Raw genomic sequence first — 27644 nt, 5'->3', positions numbered from 1 at the left:
TTACAGTTTTGTGTATATATATATATATATATATATATATATATATATATTTGTTTATATTGTAATTTCATCCAATGTACCTACGATTGATTCGGGTATGCAAGGCTTTGTAATCTTTTCACTAAAACGACTGTGGCCTGTTTAAAGGCACTTCAAGGGGAGAGCTGACATTAATTTGTCCTGGCATTCACGTTCACAGCAGTTGTTGAAATGAACAGTTAGCCGTACTCTTTCTACTACTTAAGAAGAAATGAGCAGTTTTCCTGTGGGAAGCTGAGCGTCTGGTGGCCCTGCTCCTGTGTGGTCCTTGTCTCTCAAGCCCCCCTTTGTCACTACATCCCTGTCTGGGGATCAGGTTGTTGCCTTTGTCCCTAGAGAGTCTGTCCCCATTGTCATGGAAGGGTGGGCTTTACTGTGCAGTCTGCTCCCTTCTGTTTGCCCTGCTCTAAACATATGGCCGGGATTACTGACCACCTTTTGCAAAGGATTGTGGGATTCTGGTGAAGCAACAGGAGTGTACTTTATTAAAGCAATATAATTTAATATGTGAACAGTTGTATTAATGATAGATGAAAGAGGCACGAGGTGGATGGCTGGTCTATTGTGAGTTGATAAAAGGAGCTGTCTGTGTTTCTTAATAAGATTGAGGGCTTAAGATTGTGCTTTATTTCTCTATGAAATTTCATCTAATCTCTCTCGTGTTTCTTGTTAAGTGAGGAGTCTGCTCTGGGTTGCCCATGTGCATTAAGGGAATACTTTTTGTCAAAACATCCCCTCTTGGATGTTCGCTACACAGGTGGTGCTCTCATTAGCAGCACTAAAAATACTCCATGCACTCGTAAGACAAGAACCACCAAAGTGCAAAGTGTCTACAGATTCATCCCTTCCAAGAAATGAAACCGAATGAACAGATGAGAGTCAACCAGAAGTCAACTTCCATAGTGTAATACTTTTATCCTTTGGTTAGTGGGCACTTTGAAGTGGTGGGCTTGGGGAAACACGTTGGATTCATTTACGGGAAGATAAGGAATTCCTAAACTCTTCTTATTCATCTGTTCTCTCTGTGCTTCCAGGAACCCCCACATTTAAAACAAATCTACCTCAGCACTTTCAGAATAACACAGTATAGGCCCGACTGTGAAAATATAATTCTGTTACAAAATCCACAGAACTAAAATATTTCCAAAAAACCCAATGGTTTTCAACCACTACAGAGCACAACTGTCGGGTTCTGGAAGTAAAAATCCCATTTTCCCCCCCCTCTATAGAGCAACAGATTTTTAATGGTAATGTAAACGCCTTTCAAATCCGACCTACTGTGATGTCTGAGATTAAGTAATGATACATGCATCTGTAGAGGCCATAAGTCAGTGAAGTCAGTGTGATTTCAATTTTATTTTTAAACCTTTGTGTTTAACAGCTGAATTCTGAGTGAAGAACTACAGTAATTGTAGTCCAGAAGAGAAAGATCCAGCCATAGAAGCTGCTATTACCACAGACACATGCCAAAAGATCTCCTGCTTCCAAGCATTTCAAATGACATAATCAACCTAAACGTACTGCTCTCATACACTACTGTTCAAACGTTTGAGGCAGATAAGATATAAAATACAGTAAAAAAAAACCACTTTATTTAAAATAACTGTTTTCTATTTTAATATATTTTAAAATGTAATTTGATGCAAAGCTGAATTTTCAGCAGTTGTTACTCCAGTCTTCAGTGCCGCATAATCTTTCAGAAATCATTCTAATATGCTGATTTGGTGTTCAAGAAACATTCCTTATTATTATCAATTTTGAAAACATTTGTGCTGTGCCGTGGTACATTTTTTCAGAATGATTTGATGCTTGTAAAGTTCAAAAGAACAGCATTTATTTAAAATATATATATTTTGTAACATTATAAACGTCTTTAATGACACTTTTGATCAATTTAATGCATCCTTGCTGAATAAAGTATTATTTAAAAAAAAAAATCTTACAGCGCACTTTTGGCAGTAGTGCATTTGTATTTGTTGAATATTTTAAAATATACCTACAAAATTAATTGTTATAATGTTTTGTATCAGTGGCTTTATTATTTTATACTTAATTTTATTTAATTATTATAAAACTTTATAATAAAACTTCAAATTTAATAGTTTTATATTATTGATTTTGACTCTGATTTTGATTTTGAGTTATGTCATTCACAGTGCTTCATGGCATGAGTAGTTTGTTGCCTTGTGCCTCGAGTTTTTTCCCCCCCCTAATTTTCATATATTATATTTTTTGTATTCGTAATTTGTAATGTTTTAATGAGTTATTGTTAAAAAAGAAATAAATCTTTGAAATTCCTGTTGAAAAAATAAATAGAAAAAAAACTTTGGGAACCAAGGCTGCTGAAAAGTAAGCATCTGGCAAAGTCTGGGTGATCTACAGCAATAACCACATCGCTTAGCGTTAGGTTTGAGGTGAGCAGCATTAAAAAGTAGGAGAGAAGAATTTCAACATGCCTATCTTTTTCAGACTCAAACATGACATGATTAACTCTAAATATTATGTACTGTCACTTCAGCAAATTTTCAGTAGGAATCTGTGTGATTTGGAATTTTGCAACGGGTTCATGTGAATTTGCCACTTGACCAGCAGAAAGCTTTATGGTTTAAAAGTGAATTCTCTGCAAGTTGTGCTTCATGCATCGCTACACTATTAGCTATAGACAATTAAAAATTTTTCCCACCAAATTTTGTCGAAATACCTCTGTGAGTGTGACTGACTCTTTATGCTGCATTCATGGCATGTTGTAATTACTAGATAACTCGGATATTCTACTAGGAGCTGTTCACATCCTTGGACTCGGAATAATGCATTTCTGTGGCAACACAATTAACAGCAACATGAATCTGTGTAATAAAAAGTAGCGGCTGTTAATATAGCTTAACATTAGATAGTTATTCAACTCTGTGCTATAGCTACACTGTAAAAAATGATATGATGAAAAAGCCATGACAGCTTACTATCATTAGATCATTAGACAGCTGAGTTCGATTGGTGTCCGGGTCATAGGGTGGAAGATGTAGGAGCGAGGAAACGATTTCGCTGCGATTGGAGATGCAGATCCACCGGTCAGTGTGGTTTGGCCTATTAAACGGATTGTTAACCCAAAAATGAAAATTCTGTAATTAATTACTCACTCTCGTGTCGTTCCACACCTTTAAGACCTTTGTTCATCTTCAGTAAGCACTGCAAGAAAAAAATAAAATTGAAATGTTTCAAACAAATGTTGTAGTATATTTTTTTTATCTGGATCTAAAATAAAGTTTACATTATCATAACTAGAAAATTCATGTTAAAAATTTTGAACTTAAGTTGAAACAGCAAATGTTGTAAAGTCAAATGAACTTCAATAAAACAATTCAGCACTAGGCAAGATTTAAATTAGTGAGTTGAAACGACTTGTACTTTTAAGTTGATTTAACTTACAATTTTAAGGCAGCCACAAAACTTACGTTTTTAAGTTGAAAGGGGTGAACATTTTTTTACAGTGTACATTAAACTTGTTTATTTTCAGAATATTTTTGCATTATTAAGACATTAACAGTAGTCAGTTATAAGATTATTAAATATTACGAAATAACTGCTTAACTACATTTTACTGCCATTTTCAATGTTTCATCAGATTGCAGTGGTCAGGTGGTATAAGCAGAGCTCAGAAAATTAGTGTTGTAATTATGTGCTCTACAAGGATGTGAACTTTTTTTTTCTCATACTTGCAGTAATTCCAACATGACTTGAACACACCTTTAAAAGTACTGTAAATGATTTGTGCACTGTAAATCGTGAGTGCATACTTCACTAAAATAGGTAAGAAATCACACCTGTCTGTAACAGCAAAAAAATACATAAAAATGTAGCAATTAGAAATGCTCAAGCAGAAATGGTTGGCTGACATGTCTTTGGAGGGTGTGTTTTTGGAGCGGAGGCATGTGTTTGAAGTTTGCGAAATTGTGGGAGTTGGCAAAACAGATCAAACCACCTTTAAAAAAGCCAGATTCAGGTATCTTTCTATTCAGGATTCAAATAACTCGTTTAACCTGGCCTAATTGTGAATTGTGCTTCTGTAAGAGTGTTTCTAAGAGTTTGTCATTGTCCTTCCAGAGATAATTAAACCTTTTGAACTTTACAATTCATTGACTCGCCTACACAGTGTAGGTGCTGGGTTCGGTTGCTATCTTTCACTCCCAGAACCAGGGGGAGAAAGTGAATCTCACAGAGGCCGCTGCTTTGCTCCACTCGGCCGGTTCTGCCCGTCGTACTCCTACGGGTCCTCGCCCGGCTCGCTATACGGTCGCTGCGACTCCTCCTCCGCTTCAGCTGGTTCTGGCATCGTGTCTTCACAGCCATCGTCAAGCACTCCTCCCCTGTATACATGTTGCATGAAACAGTTAATGCACAATCTGCAAATAGTCGCTTACACTCTTAAAAATAAAGGTTCCAAAAAAGGGTGTTCGCAGTCATGCCATTGAATAACCGTTTTGGGTTCCCCACAAAACCTTTAAGTGAACAGTTCTTGAAAGAACCCTTTTTGTTTTAGTGTGAAGAGCATTTTAATAATCAAAGAAACTTGTTCCACTATAAAGAACCTTTTGTGCAATGGAAAGATTCTATGGATGTTAAACCACAGATGACAATAAAGAACCTTCATTTTTAAGAATGGAGCTAGTTTTTTTGAAACATTTATCCAAGCAAGAATCCATGATGAAAAGGTATGTTTTTGGTTCATTGCTTGGTGATCACTCAAGAACATACCAGTGTCAATATTTGCCCAATAATGTTTATGTGAAAATCCCATGATTTGGATAAATGAGAACCTTCACTGTCATCTTCCGTTGTCATGTGATCATCCACCTGGCTTTAATAAGAAAGAGCTGCCTGTGATGCTAATTTCTACCCTGAGAAAGTGACGAAGAGAAACTATCCTTTCAGGAAAAGCAATAATAATGACTTTTAAACAGGCATAGCATCGGACTGGGCAGAACAGCGTGCATTCCTTCAGTAATCTGCCAGAACTGCAAACTATCCATTCAGGCACATGCTGCATTTTAGACAAGGCTGCAGCAGGGCTACTGACGCCAAGCGATTTTGATCAGTTTCACGCTGAGGAAGCCTGAATTAGCAGCGCAGGAGGTGTAATCACAAGCCATTGTAAATCCATTTCACTTAAGTAAAATCGTCTCTTACAATGCAAGGTTTCCTTGGCTGGCCGTGATTTGGGAATGTGGGGTAAGACAGCATCAGTAGCCCTAATGAGTCCCTCTCTGTGGTCAGTTGTATCCGGAGGCCCATTACAAAAACACAGAGAGACTTGGGATGATTTTAAATGTGGCCAGAACTAAACCCAGCTTTCATTCCAGTCTCTGATTCTCACCACATCTTAGGACGAGATGGTCAAGTTTGGACACAGCGAGACTTGAAAACGGTTTCAGATTTGAACTGAGTCACACAAAGCCCTTCATGTGTAAACCAGAGCATTTTTGTTTATCATTTCTAATGTGTCCGCTCATTATTGCCCTTCCTGAGCTTTATTTTGTCTCCAGTTACTAAACTTCTTGAAACAATTTGATTTGAGGAAGGCTTGAGGCCTGCCTGACATGTTGTCTTGCAGTGAGAGTTTATTTAAATATATTTACATAATTACCGTGTCCCTAAGGAAGATTCATCAAAGAATCCTGAAAATACAAAGTACCACGGTCTCCACAAAAATGTTAAGCAACATTGATAATAATAAGAAATGTTTCTTGAGCAACAAATCAGCATGTTAGAATGATTTCTGAATGATTATGTGAGACTAAAGACTGGAGTAGTGCTGCTGAAAATTCAGCTTTGCCATCACAGGAATGACTTTCTTGAGCAACAAATCAGCATGTTAGAATGATTTCTGAAGGATTATGTGAGACTAAAGACTGGAGTAGTGCTGCTGAAAATTCAGCTTTGCCATCACAGGAATGAATTACATTTTAAAATATATTCAAATAGAAATTTTGTTTTAAAGTTTAGAATTATTTCACAGTAATTACAGTTTTTACTGTATTTTTCATCAGCCTTAGTGAGTATAAGAGACTTTTTTCAAAATCACCTGATCTTACTGACCCCAAATGTTTTGTGTAAATGGATTAATAATGTGATAAAAATAACTTTTGCAAAAATATACTCTTTTTCAACACTCATTTGCCATTTTCATTTTTCCACGAATAGCCTAATCCCACATACAGGATTATGGGATATCATAGCCAAAGAAAGACACATCTAAATTGCCTTCAAAAATTCACCAGATGAAGGCATCTTAGTAGACGGAATTTCACACAAATAATTGGATACGGATATCTTTTGATTCTTAACCAGCATACATTTTCAGCTTCAGCTGCAGCCCATATGAAATCATATTCAAATAGCCTAGTCAAGATTTTAAATGACTTTGTTCTGGATGTTATTAGTACATCCGCTGTCATTGCTAAACTTTAAGACAATCTGATGCTTACTTTCATAACAGTCATTTTGAAAACGGTTTGTGCCCTAGTAAACAAAATGTTAAAATGTTCAAGTTTAGTTAAAAGGTGATGGGTTGACTTGTCCCCTTCACTATAGTGGACTGGGGGCACAGCTGGGCACTGAACCCAGTGTTAAGGACTGAACTCTCAGTCGGAATGAATTATTGACAGCTCTTATTGTGAATGCATGACTCTCGGCTCAGTCGTGCGTCTGCCCTCTACTTTCCCTGCAGGGGGTCCGTGGCCGACTGCTCCTAAGAGCAGATCTTCGTGCAGACCTCTCAGGCTAATTCACACACCTCACACGCAGCTTCGTGTCACAGAGCAGATGACCTTTGTTTCTGTCATGAAGTGTTGAAAAATCATCTAAACTGGCTTTTTATAAAGCAAAATTATGTTTTATTGATGTTCATTATTGAAATCGACATTTTACCCTTTTCAAACATCTTAGAGCTGTCTATGAGACGTTTGCATGTGCATGTTTTTATGACACTGTAGTCCAATTCTGCAGGATGTTTTTCCTATTCTCCGTAAAAGTTTTAAAATGTATATGAATAAATATTATGCATTATAGTATTCATGTTACAGTGTAATTTGTTAATTATATGTAATTATTTTGTACTGTTTTTAACTGCTGTAAATACACATTATTACGGTAATCAGTATAGTAATTACATTTAATGACATAAAATGTCATTATAATTAGTAAGGAGTCCTGATAGAAGCTAATATGAGTAACACCCTTTTAACCATGGTACTTTGCACCAAATACCACAGTTACTACAACAAAACAGATCATTTGGAACTGTCAAACTTATTAACACACTGGTAGCAAATAAATATATGTGACCCTGGACCACAAAAAGTCATAAGGGTCAATTTTTCGAAATTGAGATGTATACATCATAGGAAAGCTGAATAAATAAGCTTTCCATTTATGTATGGTTTGTTGGGATAGGACAATATTTGGCCGAGATACAACTATTTGAATATCTGGAATCTGAGGGTGCAAAAAATCAAAATATTGAGAAAATCGCCTTTAAAGTTGTCCAAATGAAGTTCTTTGCAATGCATATTACTAATCAAAAATTAAGTTTTAATATATTTACAGTAGGAAATTTACAAAATGTCTTCATGGAACATGATTTTTACTTAATATCCTAATGATTTTTGGCATAAAAGAAAATAATTTTGACCCATACAATGTATTTTTGGCTATTGCTACAAATATACCCCAGCGACTTAAGACTGGTTTTGTGGTCCAGGGTCACATATTTGGTTTGAAGGGTCTTAAAACACTTGTTGGCGTATTCAACTATAAATGAAGTGCAGACTGGCTTCATGTCAACATTTTTACATTCCATGCTGGTGACAAAACTCAATGAAACATTTGAGTCTATTATTAATTGTACTAGGGCTCATAAATCATGAAATGAACATGTCAGCAGTCACATTGATGGCCAGTCCAAACAAATTTTTACAAAAAGTATTATTACATTAAATTAAAGCTAAAAGGAATACACATTTATTCATTAATAAGCTTTTCACTGACAATTGCCTGATAGTAAATATACAGGCCTATATCTGTCTTTCTATCTATCTATATCTATCTATCTATACATTTATATGCAACTTTCTATTGGGTCTTGTTGAGCAACTGAACATTTTTTCACTGTTGAAACTTTTTTCATTGGACTATTGAAACAGGCCACATGTATTCATGGGAAAATTGGAATAAATGGTTTCATTTATTGGATTCAGTACGTTTTGAACATAACCTATTTTTTTATTCACTCAAGTAAAGTATCTGTTCTCTCGTTTAGACTGATGGTTTTAAATCTCAGGCTGGGTGGATTCCGTTCACTCACCCAGATAAATGCCGTCCATATGAGCACATTTCTTCTTGGTTATGTTGAAGTCTACATAGAACAGGACCACCGGGTGTCCGAAGCTCTCGCCGGGACTGGGGTCCAGCAGCAGCACGGCGTCGTGCGTGCTCGCGCCCGGGTACAGCTCTTCATTCGTCCTGCTGTCATCATCCGCGCTCGCGTCCACAGTGGAGCCGCTCTGCTTGGACTGCAGCGCAGCGCTCGAGTATGAGTCCGGCAGGATCGCCAGCACTTTCCCCGAGCCGGACTCGGACACGTACACGACCACCCCGCTCAGGTGCAGGTGGGACAGCTTCTTGCACTCGCTGTCCGGTAGAGAGACCCTCCGGCACAGGTTGAGCTTCAGATACTGAAGTCCAGTTCGGACCCAGCGGTCCAGACGAGACCCGCAGCACTCGATGAGTAAAGCACAAACGAGAAGAGAAACGCACTGGAGCTTCATGCTTTGGCTTTGTAAAGATGTGTTTGGATGTCCTGGCTTGTGTATTTTCGGAAAAGTTACTTTTAAAACAGCCTTGTTCCGCTGGAGGTGTCTGTTGGACAGTCAGGGGTCTTGTGGAGTTTGGAGAGATGCGGCTGTCTTCATTAAAGGTGCTCAGAGCAGCATCCAGATGGAAAGTAATTTGCTGTAACTCCATCCCACAGGCTCTGACATGCTGTTGAACAGAGGAAGGAGGGAGGAGAGAAAGAGAGAGAGAGAGGGAGGATGGAGCTGCCTTTCAGGTAATTCATTCCCATTAACAAAATTATGACTTTTCTTAATTTTATGATAAATGATTACATCAAATATACTCTAAAGGAAAACAACTTTTAGTAGGCTATGTTTGAAAGTCAGTAGCTGTAAACTGCTGCCAGTTTATTTGCATCTGTCTGGATCTGGATACACTTGTTTTTTTCTGGGGCAAAGTGGCTCCAAAGCACAACACAATGTTGCAGGGCCTTTTGCAGTTTTATAAAGGGATTTATTCATTCATTTTAAATATTTCATCAACTCTTTATCAGTTTTATCAGTCATTAACGTGGTCATAAATTGCATTTATTAAAGTTATGAATTGCGTTTACTGTGTAATAAATAATAAATTAATTTAACATGTTGAAATACAGTTATGTCTTAAGAAAACAGTGTTGGCAGTTTAGTTGAATTTGATATTACAAGCCTCGTGCACAAGGTTATGAAACTATAGGTGTTTCTTAGAAAATTAAAGTTTTCTAGAGAATCTGGCATTTCTATATCCACTTTTCAGTTATCAGCTTAACATACACATAATTTAAGACTATTTATGACTGTTTGTAAGATAACGTGGTTATAAAAATATTGATGATGATGACCATAAGAAAAAGTATTTGATGGAATACTTAAATACCTTAGCAAGAAAATATATGATGGTAACAGAGAGAGAACAGAGACTAATTACTTTTATTCTTAATTTTATGATAAATGATTACATCAAATATACTCTAAAGGAAAACAACTTTTAGTAGGCTATGTTTGAAAGTCAGTAGCTGTAAACTGCTGCCAGTTTATTTGCATCTGTCTGGATCTGGATACACTTGTTTTTTTCTGGGGCAAAGTGGCTCCAAAGCACAACACAATGTTGCAGGGCCTTTTGCAGTTTTATAAAGGGATTTATTCATTCATTTTAAATATTTCATCAACTCTTTATCAGTTTTATCAGTCATTAACGTGGTCATAAATTGCATTTATTAAAGTTATGAATTGCGTTTACTGTGTAATAAATAATAAATTAATTTAACATGTTGAAATACAGTTATGTCTTAAGAAAACAGTGTTGGCAGTTTAGTTGAATTTGATATTACAAGCCTCGTGCACAAGGTTATGAAACTATAGGTGTTTCTTAGAAAATTAAAGTTTTCTAGAGAATTTGGCATTTCTATATCCACTTTTCAGTTATCAGCTTAACATACACATAATTTAAGACTATTTATGACTGTTTGTAAGATAAAGTGGTTATAAAAACTTCCTAAAAGGTTGATGATGATGACCATAAGAAAAAGTATTTGATGGAATACTTAAATACCTCAGCAATAAAATATATGATGGTAACAGAGAGAGAACAGAGACTAATTACTTTTATTTCCACATTACAGTGCTGTCACATGCCATGAAGTCTAGTCCTTTCTCAGTAATGTGTTGGCATATTGATATCAGATTTTTTTTTCTGACTTTATTTGGATAGTGTTACCAGATGATGCAATTTAGCAAATAACAATTAAAATTTGACTTTAAAATATTTGAGTTTTGGACTGCTTGAATAAATAGCCCGAGAGAGATTGAGGCAAACGAATCCTCAGGGTAGCCTAATAATTTGATATAAAAAAAAACATAAATATACATTATAAATATACTTATAAATAGTGGAAACCACCCATATGCAAAAACACCACAACATTTTCGTCCAATGAAAACAACGAATTTTAAGAAATTCAGCACGTACCCTAATTCTTGATTGCACGCAGTGATTTTTGTCGAATGAAGTTATTGCATCGAACCAGAGAGTGGCGCTGTTTTCTCCTTTATTGTTAATTAGGGCACCTCCACATGCTCATATTTAGCTTAACAACCTGTCCAACCAGTAAGAACCTAATTTCTGAATAACAGACCTTTATATGAATTATGGTGATTAATTTCGTAACAGTTTATCAGCATATTCTATTAAATGTTTAGAGTGTAATTTTATATAAATATGTAATAGAGAGCACTCAGGTCTTAAACACATAATTGATTTATTTGCAGTTTTTTATGAGCTCATATTGTTAGACACGTATTTCATGACTGTGCAGTTTCTCAGATTGTCTGAGAGTTTCTTAACATAATTATACGCCTCTGTGCCATTAATTACACTTAATTAGAAACATGATCTGCATGCCGTTGTACTTGTAAGGTCACTCTTCTATTTTCCCATCCTAATTAGGAAAGTTTTATTGTAGGCTATATTCAGTATACTGCGACATTGGGACTGTGTCTGAAATTTGCTGATCTCAGTTTTGGTAGGTAGGTATTTATGTATGTATGTATTTATTTATAGTTTGTTTGTGTTTTGATGTAAATGGAATATCAGATTACATTCACATAATTTCTAGACTTCGTGTTTTCGTTCCTGACACAAAAGCTAAATTATAATAAAACAGATATTATAGGCCTATATACGAGGCATACCTTTATTTTTTCCCTGAGTACTGTACTTCAACCATGGCCTAGTTAGTAGGTGTGAATTGTCTTTCCATGGTAATGTAAGTTAACCACAACTTCAGTTCTGCACATGTAATCCTATCCAGTGTCATGTCAGTCTAGGGCTCATTGAAGAAAAGATCTGATAGAGCCCTCTCTCACCTGAGAGTCTTACACGACAACACAACATTGTGATTTCATGAGGGCCGCTGAAATGGTACATTTCTATTTTCCCATCCTAATTAGGAAAGTTTTATTGTAGGCTATATTCAGTATACTGCGACATTGGGACTGTGTCTGAAATTTGCTGATCTCAGTTTTGGTAGGTAGGTATTTATGTATGTATGTATTTATTTATAGTTTGTTTGTGTTTTGATGTAAATGGAATATCAGATTACATTCACATAATTTCTAGACTTCGTGTTTTAGTTCCTGACACAAAAGCTAAATTATAATAAAACAGATATTATAGGCCTATATACCAGGCATACCTTTATTTTTTCCCTGAGTACTGTACTTCAACCATGGCCTAGTTAGTAGGTGTGAATTGTCTTTCCATGGTAATGTAAGTTAACCACAACTTCAGTTCTGCACATGTACTCCTATCCAGTGTTATGTCAGTCTAGGGCTCATTGAAGAAAAGATCTGATAGAGCCCTCTCTCACCTGAGAGTCTTACACGACAACAAAACATTGTGATTGTGTGTGTGTGTGTGTGTGTGTGTGTGTGTGTGTGTGTCTATCTAAGGGCAAGGCATCATGGTGACCTGCTGAGAGTTCGAATTGCAGGTGGTTTGTCACAATGCATATTTAATTTTAAGTGCATGTGAGATGGTGATACTGGGTTACTTCATTCTGTAAAGGAGTTTTCAATAACTCGAGAGGATATTGGATAAGTTTAGTCAGTTGGCTCAAGCTTTACCACAGAAAACCTCCCTTGGATCTGTTGTTCTCTGTTTTATTGGTGATTTTATTTAGTTTCATAAACTTATCATAAAAGATGTGAATTTGTACAAGGTATGTTCAATTGCTTTTTTCATATCTATCTGGTGTCAAACTGTTCTTGTATTTTTTTTTTTTTTTTTGAGTTTTATTATTGGTCAGAGCTTCATAACATTTATTATATAGAAAATGTTCTGTCGATTTTTTTATATATGTACATGTATTTTGTATATATGTATGTAGGGAAGACCAGAACTGGTTGTCACACAGGAAAGTTGTCACAAGAGATATATAACTATAAGGTTTTGATAATTGTATCATCATATTTTGCTATAGTTGTTGTAAATGTTTTTTTTTTAAATATTATAAACCTTATAGTTTATTAACTACAATATTTGATAACCAAAACCATGACAAGACTTTAATGCATGTGCCTAAAAAAATTAAATAAAATTTCATTCAAAAATAAACCTCTGAGAAGTATTAACTATAGCAATTGGTGTGACAACTAGCCTCGGCCTTCAGTTTATGCATTTACAAAACAAGTGGTGCATCGTTATTCTCCTCATCTAACTTTTATTAGAAATATCTATTATGGTTCAGACCAGTGTTATTTTAGTAGGCCTATTATTTTTACACTATTATAGTATTTCTTTTTTTTTTTTTTTACATATTTTCAGTTTTCATTATAATTTTAGCTTTAGTCATTTTTATGAGCTTTTTAATTATGCAAATTTTATATTATTTTTTCAACATGTCTATATAGCTTTAGTTTTAATTTTTAGTTTTAGTACCTACTTATTGATCTCAGTTAGTTGCCAAGGCAACATTTCTAATTTTCGTTTTTTTGTTATTTTTTTAAGTTTAAGTTTTCCATGTAATGTTATTTTATATCAACAAATTGTTTTCAGTAACAGAGAGCGATTTTCAATCATTAGCAGCAGCAGTAATTCAGACAGTGTGGATGTCAGTGTCAGACAGGCAGCAGCGCAGGCAGCACGAGGGAAAACACACGAGGCGGGATTTCTCGAGCGCCAGACTCAAGCTAGTCTGTCATCCAGAGCCGGTAAGACGCGTTTTATCGCTGACTGAAATAGACAGAAGTCTTTGTGTAGTAATAAACGTTAGTGATAAACGAAACGTGTTCGTCCCGTACACGAGGACGCTGGTGATGTACGGCGTGAGAAAGTGTTGTTAACCCTACTGTGCGGCGAGTGTAGTGTGGTAAGCTAACAGGCTAACGGTTAGCCTCGTTTTGGCCGCGGTCCAAAATCTAGTGCGCTGCCAACGTAGGCTGTATTTACGCGGCTATGATTCCCAGAAATACCGTCTAGCCAGGCAGCTGACTGGGTTTTGAGTCACAGCCTGTGTGTCTGCTTTGACTCCATTCACAACAATAAAGCCCCGTTCATGTGTGTAGTCTTGAGGAAAGCTCAACGCCAGACTGCTGAAAGCCCAAATAACCTGGGGTTAATGTCTATAGAGCAGGAATGTGCAGGTTTAGCTAATCTTATGGAGTTCAAACGAAGGACTCTGAAAAGATCAAGCCTTTGATCAAACACTGTGTTTGAGTGTCTGAAAATCTGATGAGACAGAGAATATTTTGGGGTTCATAAATCCCACAATCCCAAGTGCTCTTTTAGTTTGTTATCAGACTAAACAGAGTATCAAATATGTGCATGTACTTTTATCTTATTCCACATTATATTCAAGAACACTATGGTACATGTCCAAAAATTTAAAAATTGTCTTTTCTAGACCTGGAAATTTTCAAAAGTCAATATTTTATGTATGTATTTATTTATTTTCTGGATTTGTTCTACTCTGAAATATTTTATCGGGTAGATGCTTTTTGTGTGTGCTTGTGTAGAGTAAAATTTGTTTGCAAGCAAGTGTGATATACTGTCTGCATTTAGACTTTTATTGGAGACATTTTTAACAAAGTAACTATAATAATTAATTATTATTTTATATAGATAATCATTTCAATGTAATCATTCAGAGGGTTGGTATCTGACATACAGATGTCAGTCTCCGTAAAATTATTTCTAACAGGTAAGGTTATGTCTTGAACAGTGGGGGACTTTTTTTTTACTTTTTTTTTTTTTGGCAGGACGAGGTGTTGTAGTTATGGTCTTTTTTTATTTAAAGGGATTAAATAATTTAAGAATTTAAAATAATAAAGAAAAAACTGAACTAAAATTTGTAATCAAATCAACCAAATGTTGGAAACTCCCCACATCCACCCCCCCGCTCAAATTTTTGATTTTGTTCATATTTTTTCTGTAGAAAAACAAACATAAATAGTGATGAAAGCTGAAATAATAAATGACACAGATGTGTATTTACTGAGTAATCCACTATTTTGTAGAGATTTGGAGCCAATTTACAGGGGTGTAAAAAATGACCAATCTCTGTAAAAAATAAAATGATGCTGCCAGCTTTCTTAAGTCATTTTTACAGCCCTCTAATTTGGCTCCAAATCTCGGGTGAAAATTGTCATTTTGACCCCCTTCTACAAAATAGTGGATTACTCAGTAAATACACATCTGTGACATTTAATATTTTGGCTTTCATCACTATATATGCTTGTCCCTCTGTGGAAGTAATATTGACACAATCCAAAATTTGAGTTGGGGACCTCTGGTTGATTTGACACGGAATCACCCTTCTGTTAATGCTTCATGTTTCATCACATTTAGTTATTACTTATATCAGTTGTGTAAATGATGATAGCCTATATTTTCAATTACAGTGAAATATTTTTTTGAAATGGCAAAATTTCACAAAAAGTCAAGTAGTTGGATGTTATTGTTAGCCGTTTAACATTTCTATCATAAAGAGTTATATAAATGTTAGTTAGCTACTTACATTTCACACTCTTTCACCATTAAAACTGAAGTATTGTGTTTTAATTCATGATTGGCTTCTGTGAACAGTAAAGCCCGCCTTATTGGATTTCATTGGCCATCTTAATCATTTTGACAATGACGAGCACTGTTAGACCAGTGAGGCAGACCAAATCTAACTTTTTAAACGGTGCGTAATGGAGCCCAGCAGAGCAGCATCAAGAATACCAAATGTTTGGCCATATCTGATTATTAAATAATGGTGATTACAAAATGGTGTTAAAATGCCACAGTGTGCATTTCATAAATAACTGGTATTATTTTTCTCTCTGTTTTACAGTTGTAGCCCCTTCTGTCCTTCGGTTCCTCACTCATGTGTTTGCCAGAGCCCATGCCAGGGGGGTGTGAGATGGCAATTAATGGCCTCCAGTGGAGCTGAAGACATAAGGAATGGGGCATCACGGCCAGCCCTCGTCATCCAAGCCAAGTCTGCAGTAGTGCATTCACCCAATGCACGAGGCTCCTTCAACACTGAAAGAAAGAGATTGCAGGGCAGCGTGGGTGATTCGGTGCCTCAGCCGAATGTGAGAGTGCTGTATGATCAGCCCTACTGTGTCTCAGGGATCCCCACACAACGTGCCTGTCCTCACGTGCCTACCATAACAGTCAGCCGCATACAGAGCACAAGTGCAAGTTCTTTGAATGGTGCTAGTAATGGTTTAAGGACACACAGTGTTTTATCTAAGAGCTTGCCACATATTAACGCTGCTCCTGCTGCATGCCATAGCCACTGTCAATCCCACTGGAACCTTGATTCATTTCGGTTCAAGTCAGGGCTGTTAGGAAAAAGGGCCTTTTCGTCTCGGCTGTCTGTTTGTCCTGCCTGTCCCTCCCCACCTAAGTCGTCTTCTCAAAGGGTCGTAATTGAGAAAATCATGCCTACTAATCAGTCTTTGCCTTGGATGAGCAACAAGCTCAGGGATAACAGCAATGGAGTTGTGCGGCCCCCAAATGCCAAAATGCCCTCATACTCCAAACAAGAGACTGGTGATCTGCACAGTCCTGCCAATATCGTATCTTGCTGCAATGGAACACATTCTCGAGGCCTCATAGCAGATGCAACAAAACCTCTCCAACCGAGTGTGCCTTTGAAAGATATATGCACGGATGTGCTTTTAAACCACAGCATGGCGCCCAAGGATTTAAGGCAGTTTGAGAAGATCATAGCGGAAGACACTAGACCAATTGAGCTGGATTGCTGTGTGGGACACAGTGTTGGTGAAGCTCCTCAAAGAGTGACAAAAATCAACTCTGAGGCAGAGTTCGCTGCCACAGTTGTGCAAAAACTCACCAAAAAAAATGTACATGCAAGACACCGGACACTCAACGGTCTGAGCAACATAAAACATCTCACAGGTAGTACTGTACCCATCTGCCTTATTAATGAAGATAAGGAGTCTTGTTTTGCACCTATGGAAACCAACAGTGCCCTCAGTTTTGATATAACGGATGAGAAGTGCCCCTCTGCTGTTGTATGTGATGGTAAGACACAGGGAGGTGTTTGTGCCATTCCAGAGGCGACTGGCCACAATATGGCCTCTCCTCAGTCGCCGTCTGTTTACACCGTGACAAACCAGATATCTGCCATTCAGCTCACAAAAGAGGAATGTTGTCAGGCCTCTCAGGTGGACACAAGCCCCATGACACTTAAAGAAAAGGAGGAGGATAGTCCTGAGATTCGGAGGTGTGCACATTTACTCGATTCATTGTTTTTGTATGTACTACTGTTCAAAAGTTTGGGGTCGATAAGCTTTTTTTATGTTTATGAAAGAAGTCACTTATGCTCACCATTTATTGGATTAAATGCAGTAAAACAAGCAATATTGTGAATAATTACTATTTAAAATATCTGTTTTCTATTTGAAAACAGTTTTCTGTCAATTCTTTTAATGAATAGAAAGTTCAAAGAACAGCATTTATTTGAAATAGAAATTATAATTGTCTTTATTATCAGTTTTGATCAGTTTTAAAAGTATTAATTTCTTTCAAAAAAATCTTTCTGACTCCTAACTTTTACACAGTACTGTATGTCTATAAATTCACAGTCATTTTAGTGAATCAGATCATTCAAATTGGTTTGAATCATTAAGAAACTCAAACAAAATATTTGTTTGCATTTTGGACAACTTCAAAGCTCTCAGATATTGTGTATCTAATACACTGTAAAAGTCACATGTCTGAGCTCAGTTCTCTCAAGTTTTATTGTAATTCATTCTTCAGACAGGGAATGCTACTAGACGGTGATGAGGAGGAGCTTCCAGATAAGCTGGAGAATGACTTCAGTGATGATGGTAACAGAACTGCTTCTGTGTGTTGCTTTAACCTGTGTAGCCAGAACTCTTTTATCAATATTTATTATTTGTATAAAGTTACATTTTTTTAATTGTCTGACTATGTTTTCCTAAAATCTAATGTTACTTTTTTTCTTCTTCAGTTGACTCAGATGATTGTGATGTCTCCTCAACAACGTCCATGGCAGGCTCATCCAAGTAATTAGACTTTTTGTATTTGAGAAATTTAGTACTCCAGGACGAATCTCACTGTTTTACGTTGTGTTTATTAACTATCTCTCTTAAAAATGTGGTGGAAATCCACCTGCAAAATGAAGTCAGGGCACTCATTAGTTAAAATTAAGCAAGGTTTTAATCACAAGCCTTGGTAGGGTCTCTTTTGGAGAGCTACAAGGGTTACTTCTTAAATGCAAGTATTTATTTTCAGAACAGTCATTTGTACTGCTTTATCATAGAAAGTAAGTAAAAAATCTTATAGCCGATTGGATAAGCAATTTATTAAAAGGCCTTCTATTTCCTTTCACTGGAAATGGATACTTCTGGTTTATCTTACTCTTTATATCCCATAAAATTCATTTACGCTCACCCTAAACATTCACTTGTCTTCTGATAAATCAGTTCTCTACCTCAGTGTCTTTCAGAACATGCTGACCTTGACTGCAGAAAGAAATGTTGTTTTTTGTAGCTCACACACACCCCTATATAATTTTCTTATGTTCAGCAAGTCTGCATTCATTTAATCAAAAATACAGTAAAAACAGTAATATTGTGAAATATTATTACATGAAAACATTTTTTTTTTAAATATTTTCATTTACAGTTATTTTAGTAATGTATTTCTGTGATGCAAAGCTCAATTTTCAGCAGCCATTACTTCAGTCTTCAGGGTCACATGATCCTTCAGAAGTCCTTCTAATATGCATGTTTGGCATACATTTCTTATTATTATGTTGAAAACAGTTTTGCTGCTTAATATTTTTTTGAGGATTTTTTTGATGAATAGGAAAAATCTTTGATAACATGAAATGTCTTTACTGTCACTTTTGATCAATTTGTGCCCTTGCTGAATAACAAAAAAATAAAATAAAAAATCATACACTATCATATAAAAGTTTGGGGTCAGTAACAGTGTAGTCTATATGAAATCAAGGAATTGATTTTTAACACAAAAGATGAGTTTTTCAAAACATTACCTATACACAGTTTTTCCACAGTTCGGCTACAATATTTAGCAAATCCCCATTTTTATTGCTGATTCAAAGATCTCTTTCTGTTAGCTAATCCCGGCTTTGTGCTGGTTGCTGGTGATCTACTTTTGATGCAGAGATTTAGAGTGCAAAGTAAGGCTCACTATGAAGGCTAGATTACAGTAGAAGAGGGTGTTATGCATGTTTCTCCTCTAGTCACCTGACATTACCATGGTGATGAGCAACACAGAGGAAGACCTGACAGTTTTTTGTTTGTTGTAGTGGTTGCTGTCAGAGAAAAGCTTTAAAGCCAGAGGCCTGTAGAAAGGTCCCACAGTTGTTCTTGTGTGATAGAAGTAGAACTATCCCTGTATAACAGGAAAATGAGTAGTGAATTGTAACAGGCCTGTGGAGGCATTGTCATGAAGTGACGTCCAGCTAATGGGTTTGTTTGTAGTAGGTGTTTTCTGGTTTTGTTTTTCCCACTCAAAGTAAAGAGCCATGTTGAGTGTAACTTCACACTCAGTGCAGTTCAGTGTGATTTACCATTTTGAATCAACCTCAGCGTTTCTACATGACTGTCACGTGAGTTATTTTGATTTTTGTATCCTTCTTCCACTGATTAAGTTGACAACTTGTGTTGTATGTGTGTCCGGGTGTCAGATTTAAATATAATTTTCTAAGTTTCTTATTGAATTCTCTTATCTGAATTGGTTTATTTGTATATGAGGAAGCTGGCTGTTGACATCCGAACACAGTATAAGAATCTTTATAAGAGTATTTTGCCTAAATAATTCAAAATGGATTGTGATTCTTGCCCATTTTGTGATCTTATTTTACTTAAGGTAATGTCAGATAGTTGCAATTTTCTGTGCTGATTTTTTATTTATTTGGTAATTCTGTGTGTTTAACAGCTGAGAATACTACACTATTACTGACAACTAGAAGCATCTTCAGATTAGCCAAAAAGTTGAACATACAAGTGTTAAGGAATTGTAGTACTCCATAACTAGTGCTTCTGAATATGCTCTGAGATTCTGTGTGGGCCTACTAATATTTCTTGTGTCTTTTTAAGTGTCGAGGAGCCCATTAGTCCTGATGTGGAGGTGGATCTGGTGGAGAAACCTGCACTTGTTCCCAGTCTCTTCCCCCACATGCCCTCCACGCTGTACTTCAGCACTGCCGATGAAAGAGGTTGGCATACCATACACCAAGACACACAAAAGCGCTGACTTTATAGGGTTCTTTATTACCAATGTCAGACACAATATGAACAGATCGTTAAATACACATTTTTCTCTATTAAATAACAGCCTTGTGTTTTCAAGACTGTCTGTTGTAACATTTTCTCCTCCCTTCACAGTGGAGCTGTTGCCTGCTGAACAGAGGAAGCTACTCAAATGGAAGATAACTACAGTCACCCCCAATGTTGTGAAAAACACCATCTCCAGATCACACTTCAAAGCCACCAAAAGTAAGTCGACGGCTTCCTTTTTGTAACATTGTGTTTTTAGTGATGTTGAAAATAAAAACTGTTGGTAGCTTTTTTTTTTTGGCTTGCATTAAGGCTGGAATGCACCACACAACCTTTTAAATCTGAACAGATTTTAAAACCCTAGGCATCATACACACTGAGGATCCTATACAAAACGAATGAGGATTGCACACTACCAGACTTTGAAGTCGCTCCAAATGCAAACTCACAGAAATATGCTCCTCATTGCTAGGCGACATATGACAAATGAAAACCAATATGTGTTTTCCACCAATATGTCTTTTCACTAGAGAGTCATGATTGGCTTGGCTGTTGGGGTCACCATATGAAGTCACCAGGGTTCAAGGCCATTAGAGAGTTTCAGAAGGTAAGATTGGGATTGGGAAGTTGAAGTGTTTTGACATCTGTGTATTACCATTTTGTAATAAAAATCCATCAAGATTGTTTCTCATATTTAATGACCTGGTGTTAGTCATTAAATGATCTGTCAGCTGAGTATTAACAAGCATGCATTTCTGTTTGGCAGCTGAACCACTTTCCAGGCTCCTTTCAGATCGGCCGGAAGGATAGACTTTGGAGGAACCTGTCCAAGATGCAGGCACACTTTGGCAAAAGAGAGTTTGGCTTCTTCCCACGCTCCTTCATTCTCCCACAGGATATCAAGCTGCTTAGGAAGGCCTGGGAGGATGGAGGCAGCAAGCAGAAATGGATCGTCAAACCGGTACCGTTACATTACTAGAGTTGTTGTGAAATTGCTCTCTGACATTCTTGTCACTGACATGCTGCCGTTTCTCGCTTTTAGCCTGCATCTGCTCGTGGAATTGGCATTCAGGTCATTCACAAGTGGAGCCAAATGCCATGCAAGAGACCGCTCCTCGTGCAGGAGTTAGTTGGAAGACCTTGGAACATATTTGATTCCAAATTGAGACAGGTTTATGATCTCAATGTGATCTGTATTTCTGCAGGTATCTTCACAAGCCCTACCTCATCAGTGGGAATAAGTTTGATCTACGCATCTATGTGTATGTGACCTCTTACGACCCACTTCGAGTTTACATCTTTAATGATGGACTAGTCCGTTTTGCAAGCTGCAAGTAAGTATATGTCATTTAACTAAAAGTGTTTAAAAATGTGCAAATCTTAGGACTTTGCTCATTTAAATTGGTGTTTTCTGATTGTTATTCAACACAGATACTCTCCTTCAATGAAGACCCTCAACAACAAGTTTATGCACCTTACAAACTACAGTGTAAATAAGAAGAACTCTGAATATCAGAGTAACAGCGATGATAAGGCTTGTCAGGGCCATAAATGGTAAGAATAAAGAGATATTACTCATGAGTTCAGGGTGAGTCTGTCCTTCACTGGTAAGATATGAGATTTTGTGATTAATCCGCAGGCAACTCATGGCCTAAAAATATTAGAACCGACCTCAGAAGTGTTATACAGTCTAATGATTAAGGTTTTATTTTATGCAGGGCTTTGAAGGCACTGTGGCAGTACTTGGGTTCTCAAGGGATCAGCACCACTCTCATTTGGGAGAAGATAAAAGATATGGTCATCAAAACCATCATCGCGTAAGTTTTCTGCAGTTGTAGTCTTAAGTATTTGTAGACTGTTCTTGTGTATGTCTACGCATTCACGTTCCTCTAAACTGAACCTGAGTGTATTATCTCTGTTCCCATGGCAGGTCCGACCCATATGTGAACTCGCTGGTGAAGATGCATGTATGTTCTCCCTACAGCTGTCATGAGCTTTTTGGCTTTGACATCATGCTGGATGAGAATCTGAAGCCATGGGTGCTGGAGGTGAACATCTCACCCAGGTGCAGCACACAGGAACACCTGCAGCTTAAGCTGTTCAGAATTTACAGTAGTCAGGAAACTTTGTCAAACTACCCTTTTAAAAGAGTAATATCTATGCTACTAATTACTGAACGAGTAATCACACTGACATTAGGAGTAATATTATATAATTGGACAACATCATATATTGAAATAACCAGAGCAGTGTTTATTTGTCCCAAAAAGGAAGGTGACTCTAATACATAAATTTACACTAAGTAATAAGTTATCAAGTAGCGTCACTAGTACTGCTTTAGTTAGTCCCCAGCACTATCAGTTACCTACAGTATAAGCTCAAGATATGGCCTCTTTAATGCACTGAACCAGAGGATTTTTCTGTAAAAGATGTTCATTTATTTTTTATAATTTTATTTTTTCTAGCTGTTGTGTTCTACAGAATCCTGCCGTGCCCTGTACCAAATATCTTTCTCATAAGGTTTCCTCTTCCTTTCTCTGGCTCTCTCTAGCCTCCATTCTAACACACCGCTGGACGTCAGCATCAAGGGTCAGATGATACGGGACCTGCTGAACCTCGCTGGTTTTGTGTTGCCATTGAGAGAAGACATTGCACCATCTAATTCCAGTGCCAGCAGCTCCACCAATAGGTCAGTTCTGATATTACATTGTATTTCAAAATTTGTGTATACTTAAATTGCTGTGTATTTATACATGGTCATTTTAAAGTGTGGGGTCAGTAAGATTTTTTTAAAAGAAAGTGATACTTTTGTGCATTACATGACAGTAAAGACTTTAATAATGTTCAAAAGATTTGTTTCAAATAAATGCTGTTCTTTTAAACTTGTATTCATCAAAAATAATTATTTAAAAAAGATTAAAATAGCCACAAAAATATAAAGCAGCACAACTGTTTTCAACACTGAAAATAAAAAGGACTATGTGACATTGAAGACTGGAATAATGGCTCCAGTCTAAAAAAATAGTAAAAGTTTATTATAAATTATGATATTATTTTACTTTATTGGTGTACTGTATTTTTAAAAAAAGTGGTGAACATAAGAGAATTCTTTCAAAAACATTTAAAAAAAAATTACCGGACCACAAACTTTTGAACGGCAATGTAAAAGTACATAATTAATTTATTACCTGTTATTTTAAAATTATATCTGTATGCCTCTCATTGAAGTTTTACTCTTTTGTTCAGTTTGTGTGAAGTGGTACGAGAGAAATGGCGATCAGACATTTCAACTGATGAGAAAGTAAAGAGAGCCTTTTATCTGAGTCAGCGCTTTGGAGACCAGGTACTCAAACACACCCCGTCTTTATCATATGTGACTCGTGCTGACAAAATGAGTCAGAATGCGCACGGGCTAGTTACGAGCTATAGGCAAAACAAGTGAAAAATGTCAATTTTGATCGATTTTGAGGTATTCACAAAAATGAGTTCAAAAAGCCCTTGTCTAACGATCCCATAGTAATTAAACATCTAAAATTATCTTTATTTGTATGTTTTCTGAGAGGTCTGCCTTCTTTGTTTTAAAAAGTTGCTTCTGACGTTTTGGTTTCGGTTTTAAAAGGAACATGCAGGAATGAGAAAAAGTGTGGGACTTGATTGATGTTGAAAGAGTTATTAATAGCGATAAGCCACAAAAAGGATCTTACTCGTGCTGACTGACATATCCGAAGCTTGCGCACAAAGACACCTCTCAGACAGCTCGCGATCCCGATATACACATACACACAGAATTATAGTATTCCAAAATACCTGTTTTGGCAAGTATTCACGCAAACATAATCTGTTATATCTTAAGTGAACGTTTGGTTTACTGTTGGGAACAAACATCTGATGTGTAACATTATATTATATCCGTGCATTACAGTAGGTCTTAATATATAGGCCGTCTGTCTCATTAAAGGGGTCATGAACTGAGAAATCAAAATCCTGAGAAATCAAAATCCAAAACTTATATGTCAAGATCTTTTGACATATAAGAGGTCATTGTACTATAAAAACATCCTGTACGTTTCAGAACTTTCTTGTTAGTCTAAAAACAGCTTATATTGAAGCCAATCTGCCAAAACGACAGGTTGTGGAATGTGCTGCTTTATGATGTAACAGTGGGGCTAAACCCCGCCTCCGCAGAAGATCATCAATGCCTGCTTCTACATCACTGCATGTTTAGCTCCGCCCACCGATTCACACATGTAGTGTAAAAAAACGAGAGGCAAACACAGAAACCAAACGATAAAGATGCTGTTCCCGATCTTGACATATAAGAGGTAATTTTACTATAAAAGTATCCTGTAAGTTTCAGAACTCAGAAATTTTTAGTTAGCCTAAAAACAGCTTATATTGAAGCCAGTCTGCCAAAACAATAGGTTGTTGAATGTGCCATTCTATGACGTAATAGTGTGGCTAAACACCGCCTCCGCAGAAGAGGATCAACACCTGCTTCGACATCGCTGCCTGTTTAGCCCCACCTGATGACAAGAGAGGCGAACGCAGTTCTACAAAACAATAAATATGGCTCCAAAGACAACAAGACCCTGTGCAGTGCCAAGCTGTGGAAAAACAGTCTTTGCATTGCTTTCCTTCTGATCCCAACATTAGAAAAGAGTGGGTGAACTTTATTTTTAATGAAGATCCAGACCGCCTCAGTAAGAACTTGGTCCTTTGTTCACTTAATTTTACCGCAGATTCATTTACAAACAAGGCACAATTCAACACTGGATCTTCAGAAAGATTGAAGCTAAAATACGATGCTGTGCCGACTATATCAGATCCGACAGTAATGTCACACCACACAAGTGTGAGTAACTGTTTTTATAATGTGGTCACTATTGGTTTGTCTGTTATTACAGATCGTTTAATAAGTACTGAGTATTTATGCATTTTTAACACACACACAGCTGTTAGCCAATCATAGCAGTGGGCGTTTACTTCCGAGTCTACAATCCACCACATCTATTCAAACAGAGCGTTCTGATGAGAGGGGGTCAAAACAAGACAGAAAATAGCCTATTATTTCTCAATTATGATGTTTTTCTATGTAAAAATTTTGGTAACATTATAAGCGGACCTCAGAGAACAGTACAAAATAATAAAAAAGGTTCATGACCCCTGTAATGTTAATCAAACGATAAAAGAGAGAGGGAATCACTCAGTGCTCTTGATTGAACTATTTGTAATGAATACACTAAAGGCTATGCAGTGATTTTTGCATTTGATAATTTGTTTTTCTTGAATTATTCTTTTTAGATGTAAAATGAAGAAAGCACTGTTAATTTAATTTTTCTTTCTTATATTTGTTCTACTGTTTATTTGCATCTTTGCTCTTATTTTTAATAACAAAGATGAAATAACAAAAATATATTATGCTTAATATAGTAATTATTATTAAGAAAATATTTGGAGGAACAGATGCATCGAGAATAATTTTAGTCGAATCGTTACCCTCTGAATCGTGAGGCAAGTGAAGATTCACACCTCTTGTCGCAATAACATAATCTGTGATTGGTCAAAACACCCCACGCGGTGCATTTTGGCATCATAGAAAAACAAAACATATCTTTTTCCTATAGATTGGTGTATGCTGTATTTGGTGATATTTCCAGAGATTTTAAGGTATGGAATGCTAGGTGATTTTGTTTTGGAACCTTCAGAAACCTTTAACTAGATTTTTCTCAAAACTGACTTTGCTGACTCTATTGACTTCAAACAGGTGTAGGTCATTTTTTTTGTCCGATTCCAACAAATCATACATCATTTTGAAGGTTTTTTTAATACAGAATGAAATGAAAATAACAATAACTCGTTGTCCAAGTTGGTAGTTACTGATAATACTATTGACTGCATTGCCCCAGTTCCACACACATTTGAATGAAATATGTTGTTTGTGTGTAGGATTTCTGTGCCACAATTCTGGATGTGCTGACACCTGTTGATGTGCGTGTGCTGGCAGAAAGTGAGGATGAGTTGAGTCGTAAAGGAGATTTTGAACGAGTTTTTCCCTCTCATGCTTCCTCCCGGTACCTCCGTTTCTTTGAGCAACCACGCTACCTCAACATCGTCCTCAACCAATGGGAACAGACATACTGGCTCAACAGGAGCAAAGGTGTGTGTTTGGATTGCACTGTGCTATGACCTGTAACTCTGACCTGGTTTGTGTAGCTATCCATTTTGACTCTTTCCATATTTTGTTTAGGTATCAATCTACTGAGGGATTTGTGTGAGAAGAGGGTGCAGCTGTGGAACCTGGCAGATTCTGTTCATCACGTAAGTACTTATGAGAATGCCACTCTACCACAGTAGCTGCTTTTAGGAATTAGAGGTTTTTGATACAATTACCACAGAAAAGTAATTGAACCATGAAAACAGTTGTGACAGCAATGTGACGTATTTCTGAGTGAAACAGAATAGGGGTTATTATACTAAAACCAGGGGTTATTAACCCTCTGGGGTCGGCAAATGTGCCAGCGCGTTTTAGTGGCTTTTTTCCTGATAACGCAGCAAATAACTTAAATTACACGGTCAGTTTTGATCGTACAGATAAGAGCAATACATTTTATTTGAGTACACTCATAATAACAACAAAATGCTGTGTTTTGTAAAATTAGGAAAACAAACAGGGTGTGCTTTCTGCCATCTCAGTCTGCCTGAACTTCTTTCTGAAACACGACACAAAAATGAACCCAAACACAGCAAATATTTTACACACAGACATGAGAGATAAACTACCGGTCAAAAGTTTGGGATCAGTAAGACTTGTAATGTTTTTTAAGGAAGTCTCTATGCTCATCAAGGCTGCATTTATTTGATCAAAAATACAAAGAAAAAAAAACAGTAATCTTGCAAAATGTTATTACAATATAAAATAATGGTTTCTATTTTAATATCCTTTAAAATATAATTTATTTCTGTGATGCAAAGCTGAATTTCCATCAGCCATTACTCCAGTATAAAGTGTCCCATGATCCTTAAGAAATAATTCTAATATGCTGATTTATTATTAGAATTATCAATGTTGGCAACAGTTATGCTGCCAAATATTTTTTTGGAAACTGCAATACTTTTTTCAGGATTCTTTGATGAATAAAAAGTTCAAAAGAACATAATTTATTCAAAATATAAATATTTTTTAACATATACAAATATAAATCTTTGCTATCACTTCTTAACAATTTAACACATCCTTGCTGAATAAAAGTTTTAATTTCTTTCAAAAAAGAAAGAATACAATCGACTGAACCCAAACTTTTGAACTGTAGTGTATATTGCTAGAAAATATTTCTATTTTAAATAAATGCTTTTCTTTTTAACTTTTTATTCATCAAAGAATCCTGAAAAAAAGTATCACAGGTTCCAAAAAAATATTAAGCAGCACAACAGTTTCCAGCACTGATAATAAAT

General features: G+C 36.4%; 1 protein-coding gene, 1 long non-coding RNA gene and 1 pseudogene across 4 annotated transcripts in view; 1 reads left to right on the top strand and 2 right to left on the bottom strand.

Moving 5' to 3' along the window:
• Positions 1-9136, bottom strand: part of LOC107668356 (uncharacterized) — a 12286-nt pseudogene extending 3150 nt beyond the window's left edge.
• A 4386-nt stretch (positions 9137-13522) lies between these two features.
• The window catches only part of LOC107668375 (tubulin polyglutamylase TTLL4-like), a 28094-nt gene continuing 13972 nt past the window's right edge, over positions 13523-27644 (top strand). Inside the window, exons 1-17 of one of the 3 annotated variants that reach the window (XM_016460218.1) lie at positions 13523-13616; positions 15740-17143; positions 17680-17750; positions 17894-17948; positions 20013-20131; positions 20301-20411; positions 20723-20799; positions 20959-21153; positions 21235-21317; positions 21398-21526; positions 21624-21746; positions 21911-22009; positions 22123-22257; positions 22744-22881; positions 23439-23535; positions 26139-26349; positions 26440-26510. In XM_016460218.1, the coding sequence (XP_016315704.1) occupies positions 15819-17143; positions 17680-17750; positions 17894-17948; positions 20013-20131; positions 20301-20411; positions 20723-20799; positions 20959-21153; positions 21235-21317; positions 21398-21526; positions 21624-21746; positions 21911-22009; positions 22123-22257; positions 22744-22881; positions 23439-23535; positions 26139-26349; positions 26440-26510 (3039 nt within the window). In that variant the 5' untranslated portion in view covers positions 13523-13616; positions 15740-15818. Of the gene's footprint in view, positions 13617-15739; positions 17144-17679; positions 17751-17893; positions 17949-19421; positions 19523-20012; positions 20132-20300; positions 20412-20722; positions 20800-20958; positions 21154-21234; positions 21318-21397; positions 21527-21623; positions 21747-21910; positions 22010-22122; positions 22258-22743; positions 22882-23438; positions 23536-25816; positions 25860-26138; positions 26350-26439; positions 26511-27644 lie in introns of those variants that run through there. The other 2 variants (XM_016460219.1, XM_016460220.1) reach the window with 2 other exon arrangements.
• Positions 15504-27644, bottom strand: part of LOC107668377 (uncharacterized) — a 20310-nt gene continuing 8169 nt past the window's right edge. Inside the window, exon 3 of the long non-coding RNA XR_001631888.1 lies at positions 15504-15574. This is a non-coding gene — a long non-coding RNA (uncharacterized LOC107668377). The remainder of the gene's footprint in view (positions 15575-27644) is intronic.

Source organism: Sinocyclocheilus anshuiensis, unplaced genomic scaffold (assembly GCF_001515605.1).
Source record: "Sinocyclocheilus anshuiensis isolate Anshui unplaced genomic scaffold, SAMN03320099.WGS_v1.1 scaffold1237, whole genome shotgun sequence".
Lineage (NCBI taxonomy): Eukaryota > Metazoa > Chordata > Actinopteri > Cypriniformes > Cyprinidae > Sinocyclocheilus > Sinocyclocheilus anshuiensis.
This window is presented reverse-complemented; position numbering and strand designations above follow the sequence as displayed.